This window comes from Pinus tabuliformis, chromosome 4_2 (assembly GCF_031772625.1).
Source record: "Pinus tabuliformis cultivar Carrire ecotype Pingquan chromosome 4_2, CPIR1, whole genome shotgun sequence".
Taxonomy (NCBI): domain Eukaryota; kingdom Viridiplantae; phylum Streptophyta; class Pinopsida; order Pinales; family Pinaceae; genus Pinus; species Pinus tabuliformis.
Window position 1 is genome coordinate 1,153,101,479 of NC_142304.1, and position 21,400 is coordinate 1,153,122,878.

The following is a 21,400-nucleotide window of genomic DNA, read 5'->3' on the forward strand; positions in this document are numbered from 1 at the left end:
CTTTTGAATACAGGGGCAATGTTTTGAATATAACTGATATAAAATAAAATAAATGTAAATAATAAATAATCAAAGTAGGGTTTATTTTAATAGTTATTAGTTTAATGAAAAGGCATGTCTAAAAAGACATGCCTAGTCATGAGGGGGCACCTACCTAAGTATACAAGCGAGTCCTCATTGTAACATTCAATCATCTCTTGTATATTTATCATATTAATAAAAATATTATTTACAAATAAATTTGTGTATTTTACATTTAAAGTCAATAAGCGATAGTTTTGTTGTTTCAGAATCACTAGTGTCCATCCCAAATTCGATGAAAAAATTTACGACTTTTTCCTGCAAAAAGAAAAAAATAATGCTACAGGACGTTACATTGAAACCAGATTCAATAACACTAGAAGATATAAAAGATATCTCAAAAGTAATTATTTAAGAAAGAGAAGATTCAATGCAAAATATGCCAAAGGAAGCTGACAAGATTATCACAGACAAACAAAGAAGTTCCTCACCTCAAGGACCACAGTGAAAAATCACTGAGGCAAATTAAAACGCTTAAGAAGGACAAGAAGTTGTTGGAAGACAAGGTACAACAGTTTGTCAAGAAGGAAGCGTCAAATATTCAAATGTGGAAATTCAAGTTGAAAAAATGGAACAAGTACAAATCCCATTAACCTTACAGTTCATACAAGTGTAAACCCAATTGACGCCAAAGCATACTTAGATGTTGTATAGTTCAAATGTAGAAAATTCCAAGCGAAGATTTTGTAACCAACTGAACAACAAGAGTACCCCAAGTAAATCAAGAAATCGCCACAAACAGGACAAGGCGAAATTGATCACAATAACTCCTTATCTGAGCAAGTCACTCCTCGACTCACTTTTGCGCAATTCACGTGTTCTCCAGCCGCCCACAACACCACTACTCGCTACATCTTCTCTCCACTGCATTCACCCCTGTTTTCCTTTTGTGTTTTCTGCTGCATCGCTTGAGTTCTGCTCCGCTCTGTCAACCTGCCGCATCTGTTGTATTCCCCGACCCCTGTTCTGCTAGCCCTCTGCACTTGTTATCTTGACAACGTCCTTGTGTCATTCACTGTTTACCATTACGCCCCACGTCCAATTTTTCTTGTCCCTACACCCTGTTCAATGTATCACTTCTGTTATATCCGCCGCCGTTCATCCACTGTACTTGTAACTCCGCTGCCTCGTTTCCCACATATTTCGACCAACTGTCTGACACAACAACCATTAGATCACTGAACCGACACAACGATCAACGTCAAACAATCAATTCGTATAACTTTATATATATATATATATATATATATATATATATATATATCTATATATATATATAACTTTATTATACAGTTATATGATTATATAAATAATTAATATTTATATAATTAATAACTATAGAATATATATATATATATATGAAGTTAATAATCATATTACTATTAATTATTACTATATTATATAAAAAAATTAGTTTAAAGTGAAGGCAAGTTAAGTTGGATTAATATACACCTCCACAAACTCGGTCAATGGCATCGATGACAATGAGTGACTTTAGTAAAAAATTGACTAAACTTGAGAATACGGTCAAAGGGAATGTCGAAAACATTAAGACACAACATGATACAACAATGATAATAGAGAATCAACTCCAACAAAATTATGATGAACTAAAAAGGGAACAAGCAACCCTTTCAACTAAGGTTGATCAAAATCATACTCAAGCAATGGTGGCACTGAACCTTATCTGTCAAAAGTTGAATATTACAACTGATCAACTACATCAGAATAATGAAGCAACTCAACAACTAGATTCTTCAGATACATCAAGCCCATCAAGCTCACCTCGTATCCATGAATCTCCACATACATCTTCCATTCCTAATCCACAAAATAGTAACACAAATTTTCAAAATATGCAGCGTTCTACTCAACACCCCTTCTTCACTCCATCAATTGATACATATCAACGAAGGGCAAAAGTTGAGCTTTCCAAATTTGACAGTAACGAGAAATACGATGTTGCATGGTTTAATAAAGCAGAAGAATATTTCGAGATTTACGATATTGACAATGATGATGAAAGAATCAAGCATGCATCCATGCAAATGGAAGGCAAAGCATATAATTGGTATATGTGGTGGAAGAAAACGACACATGCTATCAGTTGGAGGAAATTCAGAAATGCTTTATCTTTAAAAGGTTCTAAGGTGTCAAAGAAGAAGAGTTCTTCACGACACTCACCAGGCTACAACAAAAAGGAGATGTGGACGAATATACTAGAGAATGGGAAACTCTAGCTACACGAGTACCTGGGTTATCAAAAACTCATCTTATTCAATCATACATCACGAGACTTAAACCACATCTCCAAGATGAGCTTAAGCTTCATGACATCACCTCTATAGAAGAAGCAAGACAAAAAGCAAAAGTCACAGAAAAGAAGCTCGAAAGAATACAACTGCCAAAAGTTGAAAGAGTATATTCGAGACGAAGGTTTCCCCAAACTTCTAACATGAAAAAAAAGTATGTTCCACCACAACTACGTGAAGGAGGAAAAACTAATTTGGAAGTGCAAAGAATGAAAGAGGGTAAGTGCAAACGTTGTGGCGAAAAATGGGATTCTAAACATAAATGTGTTAAAGGAAAAGAGACCAAGAACTTGTATACATGTGAAGCAACCAATGATTCAGATAGTGAAGAATAGAAGAAGTTGAAGATTCTCCACAATTTTCCCCAGAATCAGACAACGAAAATATTCTGCAAGTATCATTATCAGCTATGACAAGAATATCTCAGCCCCAAACATTAAAGTTAAAAGGACATATCAAAAAGAGCAACATAATGGTTCTAATAGATACCGACGACACTCACAACTGTTTGGACTCAAATATTTAAAAAAGGCTCAACATCTTCACATATCCAATGCCGAATATGAAACTGATGGTATCTGATGGAAAGAAAATAAAAAAAGTAGGAAAATACCATAAGGTCAAATTGCAGATTCAGGATTACAATCTAGAATCTCCATTCTACATCATACTGTTGGGATAAGCGGATGTGGTCCTAGTTATTCAATGGCTACAAGCCCTAGGCACTTACTCTGCCTACCATCAAAACCAATTTATAAAGTTTAGATGGGAGGGGCAAAAAATACAAGTATATGGTTTTCAACCTCCTCAAAATCAAATTGTATCATCCTACCGGATGATGAAGCTGATCTGAAAAGGAGCACCCAACGTCTATAGTGCAGTGCCATCAAATGGAAATGTTGGCTTTGAAATTGATTAGCGAAGAACCACATGAAGTTCAAGAACTACCACCTGAAGTTTAGGAGTTGATGCAAAAACACAAAAAGGTGTTCCAAGATCTTCTAATGAAGATGCCTCCTGAAAGAGAAAATGAGCACGTAATCGAAGTCAAATAAGGATCAAACCTTATAAACACCAAGCCGTATGGATATCCACATCATGAACTGAAATTGAAAGATTAGTCCAAGATCTTTTAAAGTGTGGTATCATCACAAAAAGTAGAAGCCCTTACGCTGCTCTGGTGGTTCTAGTTGGAAAAAAGGATGGATCATTTAGACTATGCATAGGTTATCGAGGGTTCAACAAGATAACAGTTAAGAACAGATATATGATTCCCTTTATAGACGAACTGCTAGATGAACTTCATGGAGTCAGATATTTTTCAAAATTGGACTTGAGTTTTGGATATTACCGAATTAGAATAAGGTTAGAGGACATAGCAAAGACTGCCTTTCGAACACATGAAGGTCATTACGAGTTTAAGGTAATACCTTTTAGGTTAACCAATGCTCCAACAACCTTCCAAGCTACCATGAATGAGGTATTTTGTCCATATTTAAGGAAGTTTGTGTTAGTGTTCTTTGATGACATTCTAATCTATAGTAAAACATGGAAGGAGCATCTACAACATTTGGAGCAAGTCCTCACTATATTAGAAGAACATCAGTTTTATGCAAAGATGTCCAAATGCAGCTTTGGGAAGGAAGAAGTAGAGTAGCTCGGACACATAATATCCAAGGAAGGTGTAAAAGTAGATTATAATAAGATCATAGCTATAAAAGAATGACCCAAACTGACTAACATCTCCAAATTAAGAGGATTCTTTGGGTTGAGTATCCAGGTTACTTGGGAGCGGGAGCGACATTTTCAGAAGCTCTCGGTTTGGGAGTGAATCCCGGAGCATTTTTTATATCTATCTATATATATATATAATATTTTGATGCACATGTGTCAACAAAAACATGTAAATGATGAATTAGATATAAAAAACATATATTGAACAATATAACAACAATCATCTAGAAGTTATAATCTTCATTAACCACGTCCACAAGGTAGTAACATACAACATATTGAGTCTCATGAAGCATGATTCATCAATCTTAAAGTTTCAAGCTTTCAAAATTCAATATGTAACATTTATCATTATTGATCACCAAAGTTGTACTTGTAAGCTAAGTGTAACCATTACAATAAATAATATCTAACATGAAATGAAATGTTATAAAATGAAATGAAATGAAACAACTTTCAACTTTCACGACCCTCTATATAAGCCGTATATAAGCTAGGGACCCTCTATGTAAAAATCATCATTGAATTTTTATTATATATATATGATCTGTTAATTTTCAGAGTAAAATCTAGTTTACTCCAATAATCTAGTCTTATCATAACAATTTATCCCAAGTTTCCAGTTTTCGCAAGATTCCACAAAGGATTGATTTGGGATGGTTAGATCATTTCAAAGAACGACTATTCTGTATGACACTCAGATGTGCATATTGTCTTGTATCATCAAAGACGACAGTTTCGAGACGAGAAGACATTCAAGATAGAAAAAGATAGCAAGCCTTTTCATCAGTAAGCTTTGAGGACAAAGCTTCTCTAAGGGGAAGGCAATGTTATGAATATAAGTAATTAATTAATAGTTAATAATGATTAGTGTACTGAAGGGGCATGTTCCAAAGGACACGACCGTTCATGAAAGGGCACCTGCGTAGGTAATAGGTATATAAGCAGACCCTCATTTGTGATCAATCATATCTTATATCTCATATCACTTGTATTCAAACATTCATATCTATATTTACGATGGATACTTTTATATTCCAGATATTCTGAATATTTCCGTTGCGTATACAAACCTTGTTTGTTACAAAATCCAGATTAAATTACATCAAATATAAAATGGGATAAATAAAAATCTAGTAAAAGCCAGAAAAACTATGATGTGTCTTAAACTGTAGAAGATATATGTCGCATTGTATTCCTGGAATTCAACAATTTCGAGAACACCTTCAGCGAAATGTTGACATTCTTTGGAAATATAATCATCTTTTTGATTTACTTCCCAGAGATTGAGAGTCATCCATATGTGTAATGATTCACTCAATCACTTCTGCACAGGGGATGGCAGGGAATCTGCATGCGATCCTGTGCATCTTGGACTTCTTAATGTTGATGTACACTTCCAAGTCCTCCATGTTCTCAGAATTTTTTTCCTGCATGAATGTGTTGTATATACCGCTCCATGTGACCTCGATAGACTTATCAATGAAGCACTATGTGTCTGCATAAATGGGAATGGTTGGCTTGGTAACTTCAACATGTTCTTCAGTGCTTGTTTCTGAGACTTGTGTGAATGAAATAAGTCAAAGGATGTGCAGACTTTAGTTATCAGTTCCCCCACAGGCCTAAGCTGAACATTCAAAGACCATCAACACCCTTCAAATAATTAATAACAATATAAGAGTTTCAATAAACCTGTAGGTGTATTATATTTCTGTCCAATGCAAACCTATAATAAACTGTTTAATGTAAAAAATTCAACTTGATTATTTGAGCCTGGGCCCAAACCTGCCTTGAATTTTAAATATTTGTGATTCAGAATAAAACAAAACCCCTAGCGCTGCAGAAACTTGGATATCATTGCATAATGTCATTAAAAAATCCCCAAACAAGAGATTTATCTATAGTGATAACCCCCAGCTTTCTCAGGATCATGGGTTGACTGGTTGATCTGCTTGTAAAATGATCTGAAATGATAGAATTATCTTGGCCTCAAAGAGTGCGGAGTTCCTGGCAAGATTCCCCAACATATTATACATGGATTATTATCCCACGTTCTCAGACATCTTTCAACAGCCTCTGCATTCCAACAATTTAGGATGCCTGTTAACTTTTCTGCGTCCTTCCAGACCTGTCGAGAAAATGGCAATAGATAAGTAAATGCGAAATGGTTTCAGAATATGTTGCATTTATAATAAATTCCAGTTACTGGACTACATCTTTTCTGATGTAATTCCGAAATCAACACGTTATTCTTCAATCCTAACCACATACAATATCCTTGAATTTAATGCGGCCTTTAATTTCCTGATCTTCTTCCACCACCAGCTGTTCATTTGTGGGCCTGATACATTCATAGATTAATAGCCCAATTATGCAATGTAGCAACCACAATTTTTATTGTAAGCCCAAACTAGTGTGTCCTCATCATCCCAAAGTCTTACATGTCCCCTTTTTGTTTTTTTCTGTATAAGAATTCCAAAGCCTTGCATGATCTCCAGCTTATTATAATTCCCGAGGTCGCATCCAGCCTTGAGTCTATAAATCAGTGTCATTTGGAGCTCCCACCGGATTCAGTGCTGTGAAGCCCCGTCCCTGTAAAAACCAAGTTATTAGCAGGAAATATTAATCTCTCTCCACATCTAAGGATTATAACATTTCCCTATCCTCACCTGTACACTGTTGCCAACCTTCCATGCCAGATGTTTCCCTATCACGTGCAGGGAGCACGCTGATACCTTTCACTGATTTGACACATTTTCCTCTCATTATAATTGCAGTTTTCAGAATACTTTGTTCTTTGGGTCCATCTATTTACATAGCTATTGTATGCAAATGGGAAACATGGAGGTTGTGTCACTTGTCTATCATTAAAATATTCTACTGAGCTCTTCTAATTGTTCAATTTTTGTTGTATGCAGCCACCTCCACCTGTGAATGACACCAACCCATACAATGTTTTCAGGCCAAGAGAGAAGGCTCATCGGCTCCACACAAGGCGGGTAGGTTTAACTGCTCGATATAAAGAGCATTCTTGTGAGTTGTGCAGAATAAATTTTTCATGCCAGTTGATTTGCCAAGGTGTACCTGTCTTGGTTTTGAATGAATTAGTGTAAATGGTCTTGTTTTGTGAATAAAAACAATATATCTATATTTTCTGTAAAACCATTAATTGAAATTGGAGTGTTCATACATGTTTTTCTTGCTACCTTTTTGATTTCACAAAAGGAGGATTGCGCGAAAGCACCAGAATAAATTTTCAGAGCTCTAGTTGATGCTAGATATGAGCAATTTTATGATAAGAATGTCTTTGGTTGCAGATGCAAAGGCGTGAGAACAGTGTTCAGTCCTTTGAGAAACTTCGACAGGTAAACTGTGTAATCCATTTGAGATTTAAATGTTTTTTCAAAATTTCCGTGTATTCTGTTCGTGTTTAGTTTGTACCAATGTTATCAAAACTGGATCCATCGGCAAACTGGTGGACACTTAAAACTGAAAACTGGTTGGATCCGGACTACAGCAGTAGAAAGAACTGGAGAGCCAAAAAAGTTATAAAATATTCAATTTTGATACACACACACACCATGGAAAATATATTCATGTAAATTTAAACCACACAATATGCAAGTTTTCTCATGTATATAGCAAGTAAGAGTGCATATAACCAAAATATCTTAATGCACTCCATATCTGAATCAAAATACATAAAAAAAGAGGTTCTAAATTGCCTCTAGACTACAAAAACATCATGCTATAAACAGTAACTAGATATTAAAATCATTGCCTATATCGTGATCCTCATCATCAATATCACCCTGTGCCCCCCTCCTATAGGCTCTAGCCTTTGCCTCTAGTTGGAAGCTTGATCCTCTAGGGGCATCAGTCAACACTTAACAATTTTGATGAAACTCCCTAATCCAAGCATGAAAATAAGGTATAAAAAGTTTAACATGTCTAATCAGTGATTTTGCTTGAGTGAAGGGTACATTTTTGCTTTGGTCACGAGAGAGGAGTTCAATGAGCAGCACCACTGATATCAAGGTACATAGGGGGCTTGGTGCTCTGGATTAAATGTCAGTTCCATAGCCTCATACATGATAGAATCCAGTAGAAACATTGCCATTTTTCCAATCCTGAAGCCCTGAAAACTGTTAAGTCTGCTGAATATTAAATGGGTTCCAAATTTCTACATTCACCATAGGTTAAAATTGGCAACTAGGCCCAGACTCCACATGGGTCATCTTATTTATGACAGCTGATATTTTTCTTGGATTCCTCTCTCCGAGAGGTGTAGGATTGATCTAAAGATCATCTGATTCTGGGATGTACAAATGAAGTTATGTATTTATTTTGACTATGGTCAAATTGTCAAGGTTGGCCAGCTACGGCTGACCGCAGGTGGGCTATTTGACCAGACGTTGACTGCAGCTAGGGCTGACCGCAGGTGGGCTATTTGACTAGACTTTGACTGGGCTGAATTTGACTGTTTTGAGGGCTGTTTTATCTTGCTGTTTGGAGGCTGAAGTTGACCGATTTGCTGAGGGTCAAATCTGCCCTATTGACCAGCGTTGACTTCTCTGGTTAGGGCTATTTTGCTGCTGTTATAAATTATCAGATTTGTAAATTGTACTATCTCTCTCTGCTGAACTATTGAAGACTAAAAGAAGATTTGATCAAGGGTTTCCCCACATGGGGATTTGTCCCTGGCTAGTACCACATCTTGTGTTCTCTTGTCTTGGCTTGTCTTCTACTGTTTATGTTTATGTTCTTTCTACATTTTACTATCATGTTGATGTGATTGCTAATCTGAATATTGATACTGGGCTAATAAAGAAATTGAAGTAAAATTGATCTAAAGCATAGAACATATCATTGTTGCCTAAAATTAACATGGTATCAGAGCTGAGGTGAAGACAAAGACCAAGCAAGAGTGAAAGAGCAATCACCAAAGACAGTTGGACAAGGGCAAAAGGTTCAATGGGTTCATCATACTTCCCGGCTGAAACAAGCTCCATGATAAATTTGATTATCATGGATGGAAGATGTCTCTTGATTTGACCTTGGAAGAAAAATAAGTGATGGACTATGTGCAGGGTAAAATCTCCGAGCCTCCTTCAAATGCACCGGCTGCTGCAATGACCAAGTACAATAAGGCTGAAGTCAAAGTGAAGAAGATTATTAGGGATTCCATTGACAAGCATCTGGTGGCCTATATCTTCGAATTGAAGACCTCCAAGGAGATATAGGACAGGTTGGTTGACATGTTCAAGGTTAGTAATGCTAATCAAATTCTTTTTCTCAAGAATAAGTTGAAGAATATTAAAAAGGGCAAGAACGAGGATAGTCAATCCTATTTCTTGAGGATTACAGAGATCAAGAATGATCTACTCTCAATTGGAGAAGTCATTTTGGACAGGGAACTTACGCTAACCACCCTTGGAGGACTCCCACCTAAGTGGTATGTATTTCGAACCACCGTCCTCAACAATGATCGAATTCTAGGGTTTGAAGAATTGATGTCGAGATGCATTCAAGAAGAAACATAAATGGTGGAGAAAGAAATGCCTTCTAATAGAAGCAACCCTACTGCATTCTTCGCTCATGCCAAAAGGAGAAATAATGCAGGGTCTAAAGGTCATTTTAATGGAAAGCTTGGATCTAAGGGAGGAAGGAAGGGCAAGTGCTTTGTTTGCAATAAGTTTGGCCACTATGTAAAGGAGTGTCCAAATAGGAGGGACACATTGCATGATGATGATCACAATCATTCCAGGGGAAACTTAAACAACAACGATCAAAGGAATGGCAGGTCCAATGGCAAGGGAAAAAGGAATGTGAGACATCAAGGAAATGATTGACCCTCCAAGAAAGCAAGGAACTCCAGGTATGAAGAATCAAATGTTGTTAACAATAAGAAAAATGACGACTATCTTATATCGAGATTCGACCCTCTCCACCACCTCTCCGCCGGACACTTTGGGGAATTGCCTAATTGATTGTGGTGCCTCAAGGCACTTCACCAGATACAACGAAGCTCTCCCTAATCTGATAGAAAAGGAGACAAACTTGGAGATCATCCTTGGAGATGATGCCACCTATCCCGTGAAGGGAGTAGGGAATGTTACCATTCAATTGAATCAAGGTAACTATTCATTTACAAGAAGTACTATATGTACCTGATCTAAAAAAGAACCTGGTGTTCATTTCGGCAATGGAAGACAAAGGATTCAAGGTGGAATTCATCGATGGAAAGGTACGTGTTTGGAAAAGAAATTTTAAAGATGATTTTACTCTTGGGTTCAGGGTTGACACTTTGTATCAAGTTGGAGGAAGTCCATTGGGAGCCATGTCTTGCGACACATCTCTACAATCTGAACTATGGCACCGGAGGTTTGCCCATCTTCATTATAAGGCCCTACCCGATGTGAGACAGATGGTGACAGGTATGCCCGAGTTCAAAGTAGAGCATGAAGGTGTATGTCCGGGATGTGCTGAAGGAAAACTTACAAGGGGACCATTCCCCTCAAGTAATAACAAGACCACAAATATATTACAATTGATCCACTCTGACATATCTGGTATGATGCCCATAAACTCTTTGGGAGGATAATTATATTATCTCGCCTTTACGGATGATTATTCTCGCAAGACATGGATCTACTTCTTGAAGAAGAAGGATGAAGTGTTCACCTGGTTCCGACACTTCAAAGCCTTGATCGAAAACCAATCCGAGAAGAAAATCAAGATATTGAGGACTGATAATGGGATCAAGTATGAATCCAATGAATTCCAAGATTATTGCAGAGAAGTTGGCATTAAGAGGGAGACTACAATGCCATACACTCCTGAGTAGAATGGTGTGGCTGAAAGGAAGAATCGCTCTATTGTAGAAGCAGTTCGTGCCATGCTTCATGATCAAGGCCTTCCGAAGTTCCTATGGGTTGAAGCTGCAAATACCACTGTGTATGTTCAAAACCGATGCCCTCATCAAGCATTGGACTCCAAGACTCCTAAAAAAATGTTCACTGGTAAGAAACCCGATGTCTCTCATTTTAGAATTTTTGGAAGCCCCATATATTTTCATGTGCCGAAAGAGAAAAGAAGCAAATTGGGTGCATCTGGAAAGAAATGAATCTTTGTGGGCTATAGTGAAAATTCTAAGGGATATAGAATTTATGTGGCTGGTCAAAAGGAAGTTGAGATAAGTCATGATGTCACCTTCGACGAAGATATGGCCCTTAGGAAGATCAACAACCTTCCTATCCTAAGGAAGGATAAAGAAGTTGACACTGCAAATCAGGGTGCAAAAGAAGACGAAACGATGCCTGATGTTGATGAACCTATGGATCCTATTGATCCGCCTCCTCATGAGCCCTCCTCCTCCAAAAGGAGATCCTCATGGCTTAGGGATACTCTCGAAGATGCCGAGAGACACATTGTACCAAGGGGGATTTTTCGTGAAAGCAAGAAGCCGAACATGTATCAAGGATATTTGACCGCCATGAGCACTATCATTCAAAATGAGCCTTCATCATTTGAAGAAGCCGTGAAGCATGACGTATGGAAGGATGCTATGAATGAAGAATACGAGTCAATTATGAAGAATGATGTCTGGGATGTGGTCCCTAGACCCCATGACAAATCGGTTGTCACCTGTAAGTGGCTCTACAAAATCAAGCATGGAGCTATTAGAAGTGCAAAAAGGTTCAAGGCTCGCTTTGTTGCTCGAGGCTTCTCTAAAAAGGAAGGTGTAGATTATGATGAGATATCTGCCCCTGTTGCTCGATACACCACCATCTGCTCGATCATAGCCCTTGGTGCCTCGCAAGGATGGAACCTACATCAGATGGATGTTAAGGCCGCTTTCTTGCAGGGTTCAATCAAAGAGGAAGTCTATGTGGAATAACCCGAGGGGTTTGAGGTTCATGTTCAAGATTCTCATGTATGCAGGTTGAAGAAAGCTCTCTATGGATTGAAGCAAGCACCCTGGGCTTGGTATGAGAGGATCGATAGCTATCTGATGAAGCTAGGATTCACTACTAGTGAAGCCGACCCGAATCTTTACTTTAAGTTTGAAAATGATAAACCTCTCATTTTGGTACTTTATGTGGACGACCTCTTTCTAACAGGTGCAGACCCTCTCATTCACAAATGTAAGAGGGAGTTGGCTTCTGAATTTGAGATTAAGAACCTAGGACTGATGCACTATTTCCTAGGGTTGGAGGTATGGCAAAAGCTAGGTGAAATTTTCCTCTCTCAAGGAAAATATGTTGTGAAGATATTGGAAAGATTTGGTATGGTGGACTGCAAGCCTGTGACTACTCCGATGGAACTTAACTTTAAGAACTTATGTCGTTGTGTTGCTCGATTTGAATTGGGAAATGCTTTTGAGTATCGTCAACTCATAGGAGCACTAATGTTCTTTGTGAACTCTTGTCCGGACATATGTTTTGTAGTTAACACATTGAGCCAATATATGTTTGAGCCTCATCATATACATTGGATTGGTGCCAAGAATCTTCTGAGGTATCTTCGGGGCATAATCACTCATGGACTGAGATACACTGCTGGAGATGTGAGGCTGCATGGTTATTCTGATGCTGATTGGGCTGGCAGTGGTGGATTGCAAGAGCATTTGTGGATGCTGTTTTTCTTTGGGTTCTTCTTCGATATCTTGGATGAGCAGGAAGTAGAAATCGATTGCGTTGAGCACCGCCGAGGCCAAATAGATAGCTGCTAGTATGGCCTCCTGTGAAGCTGTCAGGTTGAGGAAGCTCTTTAGTGAGCTGTTTGGACATGTGCTAGATACCACTGTGATCCTCTACGACAACCAGAGTGGGATCCGATTATCAGAGAATCCTGTGTTTCATGATCGCTCCAAGCATATAGATATCGGGTATGACTTTATCCGGGATATGGTACACCGAGGAGCAATAAGGCTCCATCACATTGGGATTGATGAGTAGGTCGCCGATATCTGACAAAGCCCCTGAGGAAGGTCAAGTTCTTGGCCTTCCAAGAACGACTTGGAGTCATGGAGGGACCCTCTTTTGAGGGTCCTGTATGAGATGGACATTGAGCTTTGGGAGTGCTCCGACGACTTTTAGGTACTTCTTGGAGCAATGAGCAACCATAGGGTGAGTGGTTCAACCTTCTCCTAGTGGTTTCTTGTGTACAGGGTGAGTGGTTCAGCCTTTGCTTGTGATACCCCTTGGCGACATGTAGGCAGGATGAATGGTTCATCCTTCTCTCGCTGAGACATCCTACCCATGTAGTTAGGGACTCATGGGAAGTGCCTCTCATCTGGCCAATGAGTAGGGAAATGAGGATAGGGACCATAGTACTACCGATGGACGCATCGTGTACTGCCGTACTCCTTATGCTAGGATGACTGATATTGATCTGGGATCAATTGGAAGTGACTTGGGGTCAGTAAGAGTGGTATGAGACACTCACTTTTGAATTGGAACTGACTTCGGGTCAGTAAGAGTGGTATGACACACTCTCCTTTGATAGGGAGTGACTTCGGGTCATTAGAGAATGGTATGATACATTCTCGATCACTTTTTCTTCTTCATAGTTCAGCAAAGCAGTGTAGAGCAGTGCATTGATGGCAGAGATAGTACAGTTTGGCAGATGGATTAGCAGATGGAGTTCTCCCTAGTTGAGAGGGAGTGTTAAAATTGGCAACTAGGGCCAAACTCCACAGGGTCATCTTATTTATGACAATTGATATTTTTCTTGGGTTCCTCTCTCCAAGAGGTGTAGGATTGATCTAATGATCATCCGATTCTAACATGTATAAATGAAGTTATGAATTTATTTTGATTATGGTCAAATTGTCAAGGTCGGTCAGGAAACTTATGTAGGCTTTTAAGCCCAACAGTCACGTCTATTCATCCTCAACGTTGCATATAAATAGAAGGTGACTTAGCCTCATTTGGACTCACTGATCTTCACACTTCTTTGTCTCTCTCCTCATTGATTGGGTACGGATTTCTGGGCCTCTATCTCTCCACACGTCCGAAATTTCAGGAGAGCGAAATTTCAGGAGTCTGAAATTTTAGGAGACTAAATTTTTGGACAGTTTGACCAAGTGTTGATCAATGTTGAATGTAGCTAGGGCTGAGCGCAGGTGGGCTGTTTGACCAGAATTTGACTGGGATGAATTTCACTGTTTTGAGGGTTGTTTTATCTTGCTGTTTGGAGGCTGAAGTTGATTGATTTGCTGAGGGTCAAATTTGCCCTATTGACCAGCGTTGACTTTTTTGCTTAGGCCTCTTTTGCTGCTATTATAAATTATCAAATTTGTAAATTGTACTATCTCTCTCTGCTAAACTATTGAAGACTAAAAGAAGATTTGATAAAGGGTTTCCCCACATTGGGGTTTTCCCTATCTGGTGCTAGATCTTGTGTCCTCTTGTCTTGGCTTGTCTTCTACTGTTTATGTTTATGTTCTATCTGCATTTTACTATCATGTTGATGTGATTGCTAATCTGAATATTGATACTAGGCTAATAAAGAAATTGAAGTAAAATTGTTCTAAAGCATAGAACATACCATTTTTGCCTAAAATTAACACCACATGAAGTCTGGCGAGGCAAACACCCAAAAATGATTAATTCTAATGCTAAAATTTTAAGAAAAAATACACTCTTTGATTCGCTAATGGAAATAACATCTGCATTTCATCAGATTAACTGACTTTTTCTCATAGAAAGAAATTACTTTAATAATTACAGTAATTGCTAAGGTTAAAGGACTATTAAACGACTTCTACACACCTAGACAATTAGACAGTGCAAAAGCACTTGTTTGAGCTACAAACATCAACACTCCCTCTTAGTGAGGAATGTATTTTGAACCACTCCTAGATTGTCCCTGTAAAACACAAACTTCTGTTTTACCAGGGGTTTGGGTGAGAATGTCTGGAATTTGCTCATTTGCGGAGATATATGGAAGTTTCACTTCCCCCTTCTAGATCTTGTCTTTGATGAAGTGATACTTGATCTTAATATGCTTGGAATTGTCATGGAACATTGTATTCTCAAAGAGTTTGATATAACTTTGATTATAATAGTGTATCAATGTAGGCTCCACCTCTTGACCAATCAATCCTGTAGGTGTTTTGCCAAGCCAAATGGCCTTTCAACTCACCATACCTGGTTCCATATACCACCTCTATTTAATTGAGTTTCATTGAAGTCTGCTTCTTGCTGAACTACGAAATCATTATTGATCCAAGGTTGAAGCATAAACTTGAGGTAATCTTATTTGCTACACTCCCTACCCAATTTGAGTCTGTATATCCCTGCAATTTCACTCCATCACCACTAATATACCTCAGACCATACTCCATTGTACCTCTAAAGTACGACAACACATGCTTCGTTGCAACTCGATGCACCCATCTCGACTCCACCATGAACTAGCTCAAGATGTCCATAACAAAACAAATATCTGGCCTGGTGATGACCAAATACCTCAAGGACACTGTCAAATTTCTTTACAACATGGGATCCACCAACTTCGATTATGAACTCAAGACCTTCAAATTGGTGATCATAGGTGTAGCCATAGCACTATAGTCCATCCCAAATCACCTTAGGATCTCCAATCCATACTTTCCTTGACCAAGGAAGATCTTACCTGAGCTTTGCAATACCTCTAATCCCAAGAAATAATGGATCGACTTGATGTCCTTCATCTCAAACTTTGTAGACCAATATGTCATCGAAGAAGACCAACAATTACTTCCGCAACTACTTATTGAACACATGGTTCATGCAAGATTGGAAAGTTGCGGGAGCTTTTGTTAGCCCAAATGGCATAACAAAAAACTCGTAGTGCCTAAAGTGGCACCTGAAAGTTGTCTTTGGGGTGTCTTGCTCCCGAACCTGAATTTGATGATAGCCAGATTGAAGATCAATGTTCGAAAAATACTTGGCCCCTTTCAGCGCATCCATCAGTGCATCGAACTTGGGAATACGATACCGATTATTAATTGTTTTCTTGTTGAGAGCCTAGTAGTTTATACACATCCGCAAGGTGCCATCCTTCTTTGTAGCCATCACTAATGAATAAGCAAACATACTAGAGCTCGGTCGGATATACCCCAACCTCAACAACTCCTTTATGGCCTATCTCATCTTTATAAACCTTTGGATGCCGATAAGGAGCAGTTATTACTGCTTGCACACCCTCCTCAAGTTCTATGCCATGTTCAAAACCCCTGTCTCGTGGTCTACTTGAAGGAATCTCTGCAAACTTTTTGATGTTTACGAAATAATACCTGAATGTCGTCTGAGTGTTGTCGTGGCTGCTTTGGCTGCCTGTTATTTGTAATAAGGCACTCTATTTCCCACTCAATATGGCCTCGCCTCAAGACTACCTCCATGTTGTTAGATGAAACAAGCTTTGGCGAGAACTGATGCATGACCCTTGAAACTACCCTCTTACTATTCACGGGGTCGTTGAACTCCATTTCCATGTTCAGCTGGTCCGTGGTGTACTTCCCGTTGTAGTAAAGCCACTAACAACCCAACACCACATCAGTGTTTGGTACATCCACCCCAAAGAGGTTCTCTGTCACTGTTTAGTTCCCCATGGTGAGCTGTAATTTGGGAATGTATCTGTTACAGTCCATTTGATGTTTCCCAGGAATGACAATTGTAAATCCATTAAACTCTTGAGTAGGAATCCCTCTCCGCTCCACCATCTCTACATCTATAAAATTGTGGGAAGCCCCACTGTCAATCAATGTTGTCACCTTGTGACTTGTTATAACACCTCTGACTCTGAAGGTGTGATATCTAGGGGATCTTGACATAGAGGCAATATTAGGTGCTTTGCTCTCTGCATGTAAAGACTCAAACATAGCTGTTTGGTGCATTTGTCCCTTTACTGGCTCCTCATCCCCATCATCACTATCACTCTCCGAATATACCTCAATTTGGTGAGCCTTGCCTACTTTGTCTTTGGTAGCACACTTGTGCCCCGGTGCCCACGGCTCTTGACGCCTGAAACAAAATTTCTTTTTCCTTATCTCTTTCCGGGTCTCCTCATCCATCCTTGGTTTCCGGGTCCACTCCTTCCGAAAGGGCTTGACTTATTTGCCCTTTTTAGGGAAGGAAGGTTTAGGAGTGTATTTATTCTTGGAATCAACATCCTATAAGTCCCTGGTTTTGTTGATAAACGCATGAAGAGTGGTGGTTTTAAAGCCCTTGACCCATCCACGTAGAAGTTCTGCCAACCCCTCTACAAAAAGCATCACCAATTTGGCCTTTAAGATGTCCGTGACCATGACTGCCAGCCTCAGAAACTTTGAAATATAAGCCGCCGAACTACCTGCATGCTTGATTTGTGCCAGCTCACTAAAATGAAGCTCCAGATCCTTCCTGTCAAACCGCTCAATAAGTCTTTGAGTCAACTCTGTGTATGAGGTGATGCTGCTATGGTCCATAGTCACCAACCCATGGTACCACCACTCATGGGCTTCACCATCCAAGTGCAAGGTGGCTAGTTTGATAACCTCCTCCTCTGTCATCTGATGCAACTGAAAATAGGTGTCCAATTTCTGTACCCATGATCGAGCTGAACATTTGGACGACCCATCAAAACAGGGGATGGTCACCTTCCCCAATGTTTTTTGCAGCTCTTGATTTTGCCTTGGGACCCTCTGAAATGGTTTAGGCCTGCTCTTCAACTAAAGGTGGCAGAAATCAGTAAAATTCACAGCAGCATGGAAAACCCGTCTTAGTGCTTGGTACTGCTCGTTGTGATCTGCCTAAGGGATCCCAAAATTAGCTTGCTTTGTTAAGTCCTCTGCTGTCTCTTGTACAAACTGAGGCATATTGGGTCTGGGCATTTTACTAGCAGTGTGTGAATGGCTCTGCAATTGGGTACGAGCATGACTTCCCTCAGCACTGTTGGACCCTTCTCCATTCAATGGCTCCTTCCCAGTGGAGGCCCTTGCATTTGTCATCCCTTTCAAAAAGTCTACCATCTCTTTTTGGCCTTTAGCCAAGTCATTTATAGCCCTGAGCAAGCAGTTAGAGGCCTGTTCCTCCTTGTCTCACATATCTACCCCATCAATCTCAGGTGTTTCCTCTAGCTCCCTTCCCTTTTCTAGTGTCGTACGAGCCTGACTACCCTCAGCACTGTTGGACCCTTCTCCATTCAATGGCTCCTTCCCAGTGGAGGCCCTTGTGTTTGTCATCCCTTTCATCAAGTCTACCATCTCTTTTTGGCCTTTAGCCAAGTCATTTATAGCCCTGAGCAAGCTGTTAAAGGCCTGTTCCTCCTTGTCTCCCATATCTGCCCCTTCAATCTCAGGTGTTTCCTCTAGCTCCCTTCCCTTTTCTAGTGTCTCTTCACTCTCCATATCAAGGATATCCTCTTCCGTAAGGGGAGTTGGTTCTCTGTCGGTGAGTCTCCTTCTATATGTTATCCTTGTATAAGGATTTTTTCTGTTAGACCACACAACTGTCACGCTGCCCTCAGACCACACAACTTGCCAGGAGCATGCTCTGATACCACTGTAAGATTCCCACTTGGAAATTTCACAAGCTCTGAATAAATTTCTGAGTTTTCATTTCAAAGTTTCAGTGGTGACTTGCAACAAACAATTTAAATGTATGGTGCTGTGGATGACTTATCAAATATTTCATGACCAGAACAATTTTCTCAGAGTTTATTGTGCATCAACAGCTTTCATAACAACACAAACTTTTTATATAAATTCAAGACTCAATACATTGCTGATATAATGTAATGACACCCAAAGAAAATGATATTTTTCTCATTAAAATTGAATGCACAGAGAGCAGACTAGGAAAGCAGAACCCGGTAATTATTGGCAGTCAAGTGATACATCCAAATACATATATCAGTCCTTTAAAAACCTTGTTCCAACATTTGGTTATAAAGAAACTGCCCAGAAATTGACATGCTAGTCCAGAACTCAAGAAATGGCCCTTACACCACCAACTACCCACGTGAAATATGTCTCAGAGATGGCACGCTGTCCCAGAAGTAATATTACAGCAGCGTAGGCATACCAGGAATACTCTCGTCCCCTTATTATAAATTCTGGAAGTCGTGGTCAAGACTAGAAGAGGGAACTCGACCTTTGGGTCTTCCACAGTCCCACACACAAGCCACTGATTAATACACACCCCAGAAAATGGATATATGGCCTGATTATGACATTGAATAGGCCCCACAGTTATTACGCTCAACTCTGCTACCAATACACAGCTCAGGAAACCAGGAAACTTGTCCAACACTGATATAAAGGAATGGCCCTGGTTGGGTACTCAAGCTGCCTTTCAAAAGGTGAATTGAACCATTGGTGCCGTCATTCTATCACCACGATAAAAACAACCACTTGAAACTATAAACTCAGCCTTTAGTTTGGATGTGAAATTTGACCTCCAAGGCTAAGATTTGGGCTTGGGTGCTCAATGTTCCATGAAATCCTTCAACCTGCCAAAATAGTATAGAAACACCAAATAAGCTCCTAAAATCAACTGATAACTCCTGGGTACCTCGATATTTCTTGTAAATCTTATTCTCCAATGAAGCTTAGTGGTGAAATCTGTGTGATTTCACTCACAAATCCAACTAGTGTGTCTGGTTTCAACATTTAAGTCAGCTATGATAGCTAGGGTTCCAAAACCCTAAGCTTCTCCCCACGAAAACTGTCGAAGAGCTCTTTTCTCCAAAACTCCAAATGCACGAATGAGAAGAGTCTCTTTATTTTCCTTCTTTTATAAACTTAGGGTCACCTTTTTGCCTTCCTTTTATTAAATCAACTTTTATAATGTCACTTTATGATATTTCACTTTATAAAGTTAAAGTGACTTTTCACTTCCCTAGGAAATATCAATTTTTTTCCTTTTTAGACATTATAATGTTTTCCTTAGGCAATTTAAGTCTCCTTTATTAAATATTTCACCGCTTTAGCTTATGGGAACCACATTAAGCTATTGGACTCCGTCATAAGCTTCCTAAGTGGTCGGGGACATTACAGGTTGATACATGTTGAATTTTGTAGCTAGGGTCGGTGTTCATAAATATTATTTTAGCCCTTGATGTATTTATAATGATAAATATAAAACATCTTCTTCATGTTATTGTGAAAAGATCAAATACCTGACATGTTCTTCATGTCGGTTTTTAAAAGAGATTTTGAATTTATAATATTGAATTTCTTCGCCCCAAAACTTAAAGTCGGCCATCCAAGAATTCTATTATAGATCTAACCCAGAAATATATGATAATGGAAATAAACCCAGAAACAATAAGATAGAAATAGATAGAGATGCTTCTCTATTGTCAAAACCCTTAAGGTAGGGCAACACCATGCAGTCAGTCCTTAAGGAAGGAGAACACTCCACAAGCCATATGCCTGTTCATACAATAATCCTTTACTATATCTCCACATGGAGTCTCTAGCCTCTATATAGGCCTCATACATACAATACCATGGGTCATTACCATGGTTCCCTCATACCATCAACTAATACCATGGGCCCATTACATTATTATTAACTACTTGAGGTCCCTTACTTGACATGGATTAACCACCTTATTTATTACTATGGCTCATCCCATTATTACATTATTACCTTGGGTACCTCCCTTGGTACCCCATATTATCCCCCCTAGGTATATAACATTCCACCCCCCTAAGCATGTTTCGTCCCCGAAACATGGGAAGAACATAAATAATAAGATCTACTCAAAAGAGTAGTCCACTGATACCATGCACGTGCATCTAGCCATCCAAGAGAAAGGTGAACCCTCGATCTCGCTGGTGCCTCGCTCGCTTGAGATGGAAGTTGACTGTGGTAGCCCTTCTATGTGGATGTGTAGTAGGTGGATCTTCGCTCCTCTCTATCTGTCCTGTGGGGGTTGTTGTCCATGTGGCTAATTGGTTGCCATCTTGCTGGTTGTCTTGCGGGGTGATGTGGGTGATGATATGTTGAAGTTTTAACCCACGGTGTCTTTTTCTTTAATTCACCCTGCTGTGGTGTCTGTTGTGGTGTCTTCTTTTCCAATATGACTTCAACCACTGAACCCTCATCACATGTGTCAACACCTGTAACCTTTTCGGCTTCAACCTCTGTTTGTGTCTGGTTGTCGACCATCAACTGCTCATCATCTGATATGTCAGTCCCTGGAACATCTTCTGCGTCAACTTCTGTGGATTCTACCCGTTTATTGATGGAAATATCTCGTAGGGTTATTTTCTTCTTTTTATATCAGACAGTGTT

At 39.3% G+C, this 21,400-nt stretch overlaps 1 protein-coding gene across 6 annotated transcripts in view; it reads left to right on the plus strand.

Moving 5' to 3' along the window:
- LOC149173760 (uncharacterized) overlaps positions 1 to 21,400 on the plus strand; it is a 186,295-nt gene that overhangs the window by 101,763 nt on the left and 63,132 nt on the right. For 5 of the 6 annotated variants that reach the window (XM_089424724.1, XM_089424726.1, XM_089424723.1 and 2 more), the window contains 2 exons: positions 7,046 to 7,126; positions 7,445 to 7,492. In XM_089424724.1, the coding sequence (XP_089280850.1) occupies positions 7,046 to 7,126; positions 7,445 to 7,492 (129 nt within the window). Of the gene's footprint in view, positions 1 to 7,045; positions 7,127 to 7,444; positions 7,493 to 21,400 lie in introns of those variants that run through there. The other variant, XR_016259153.1, reaches the window with a different exon arrangement.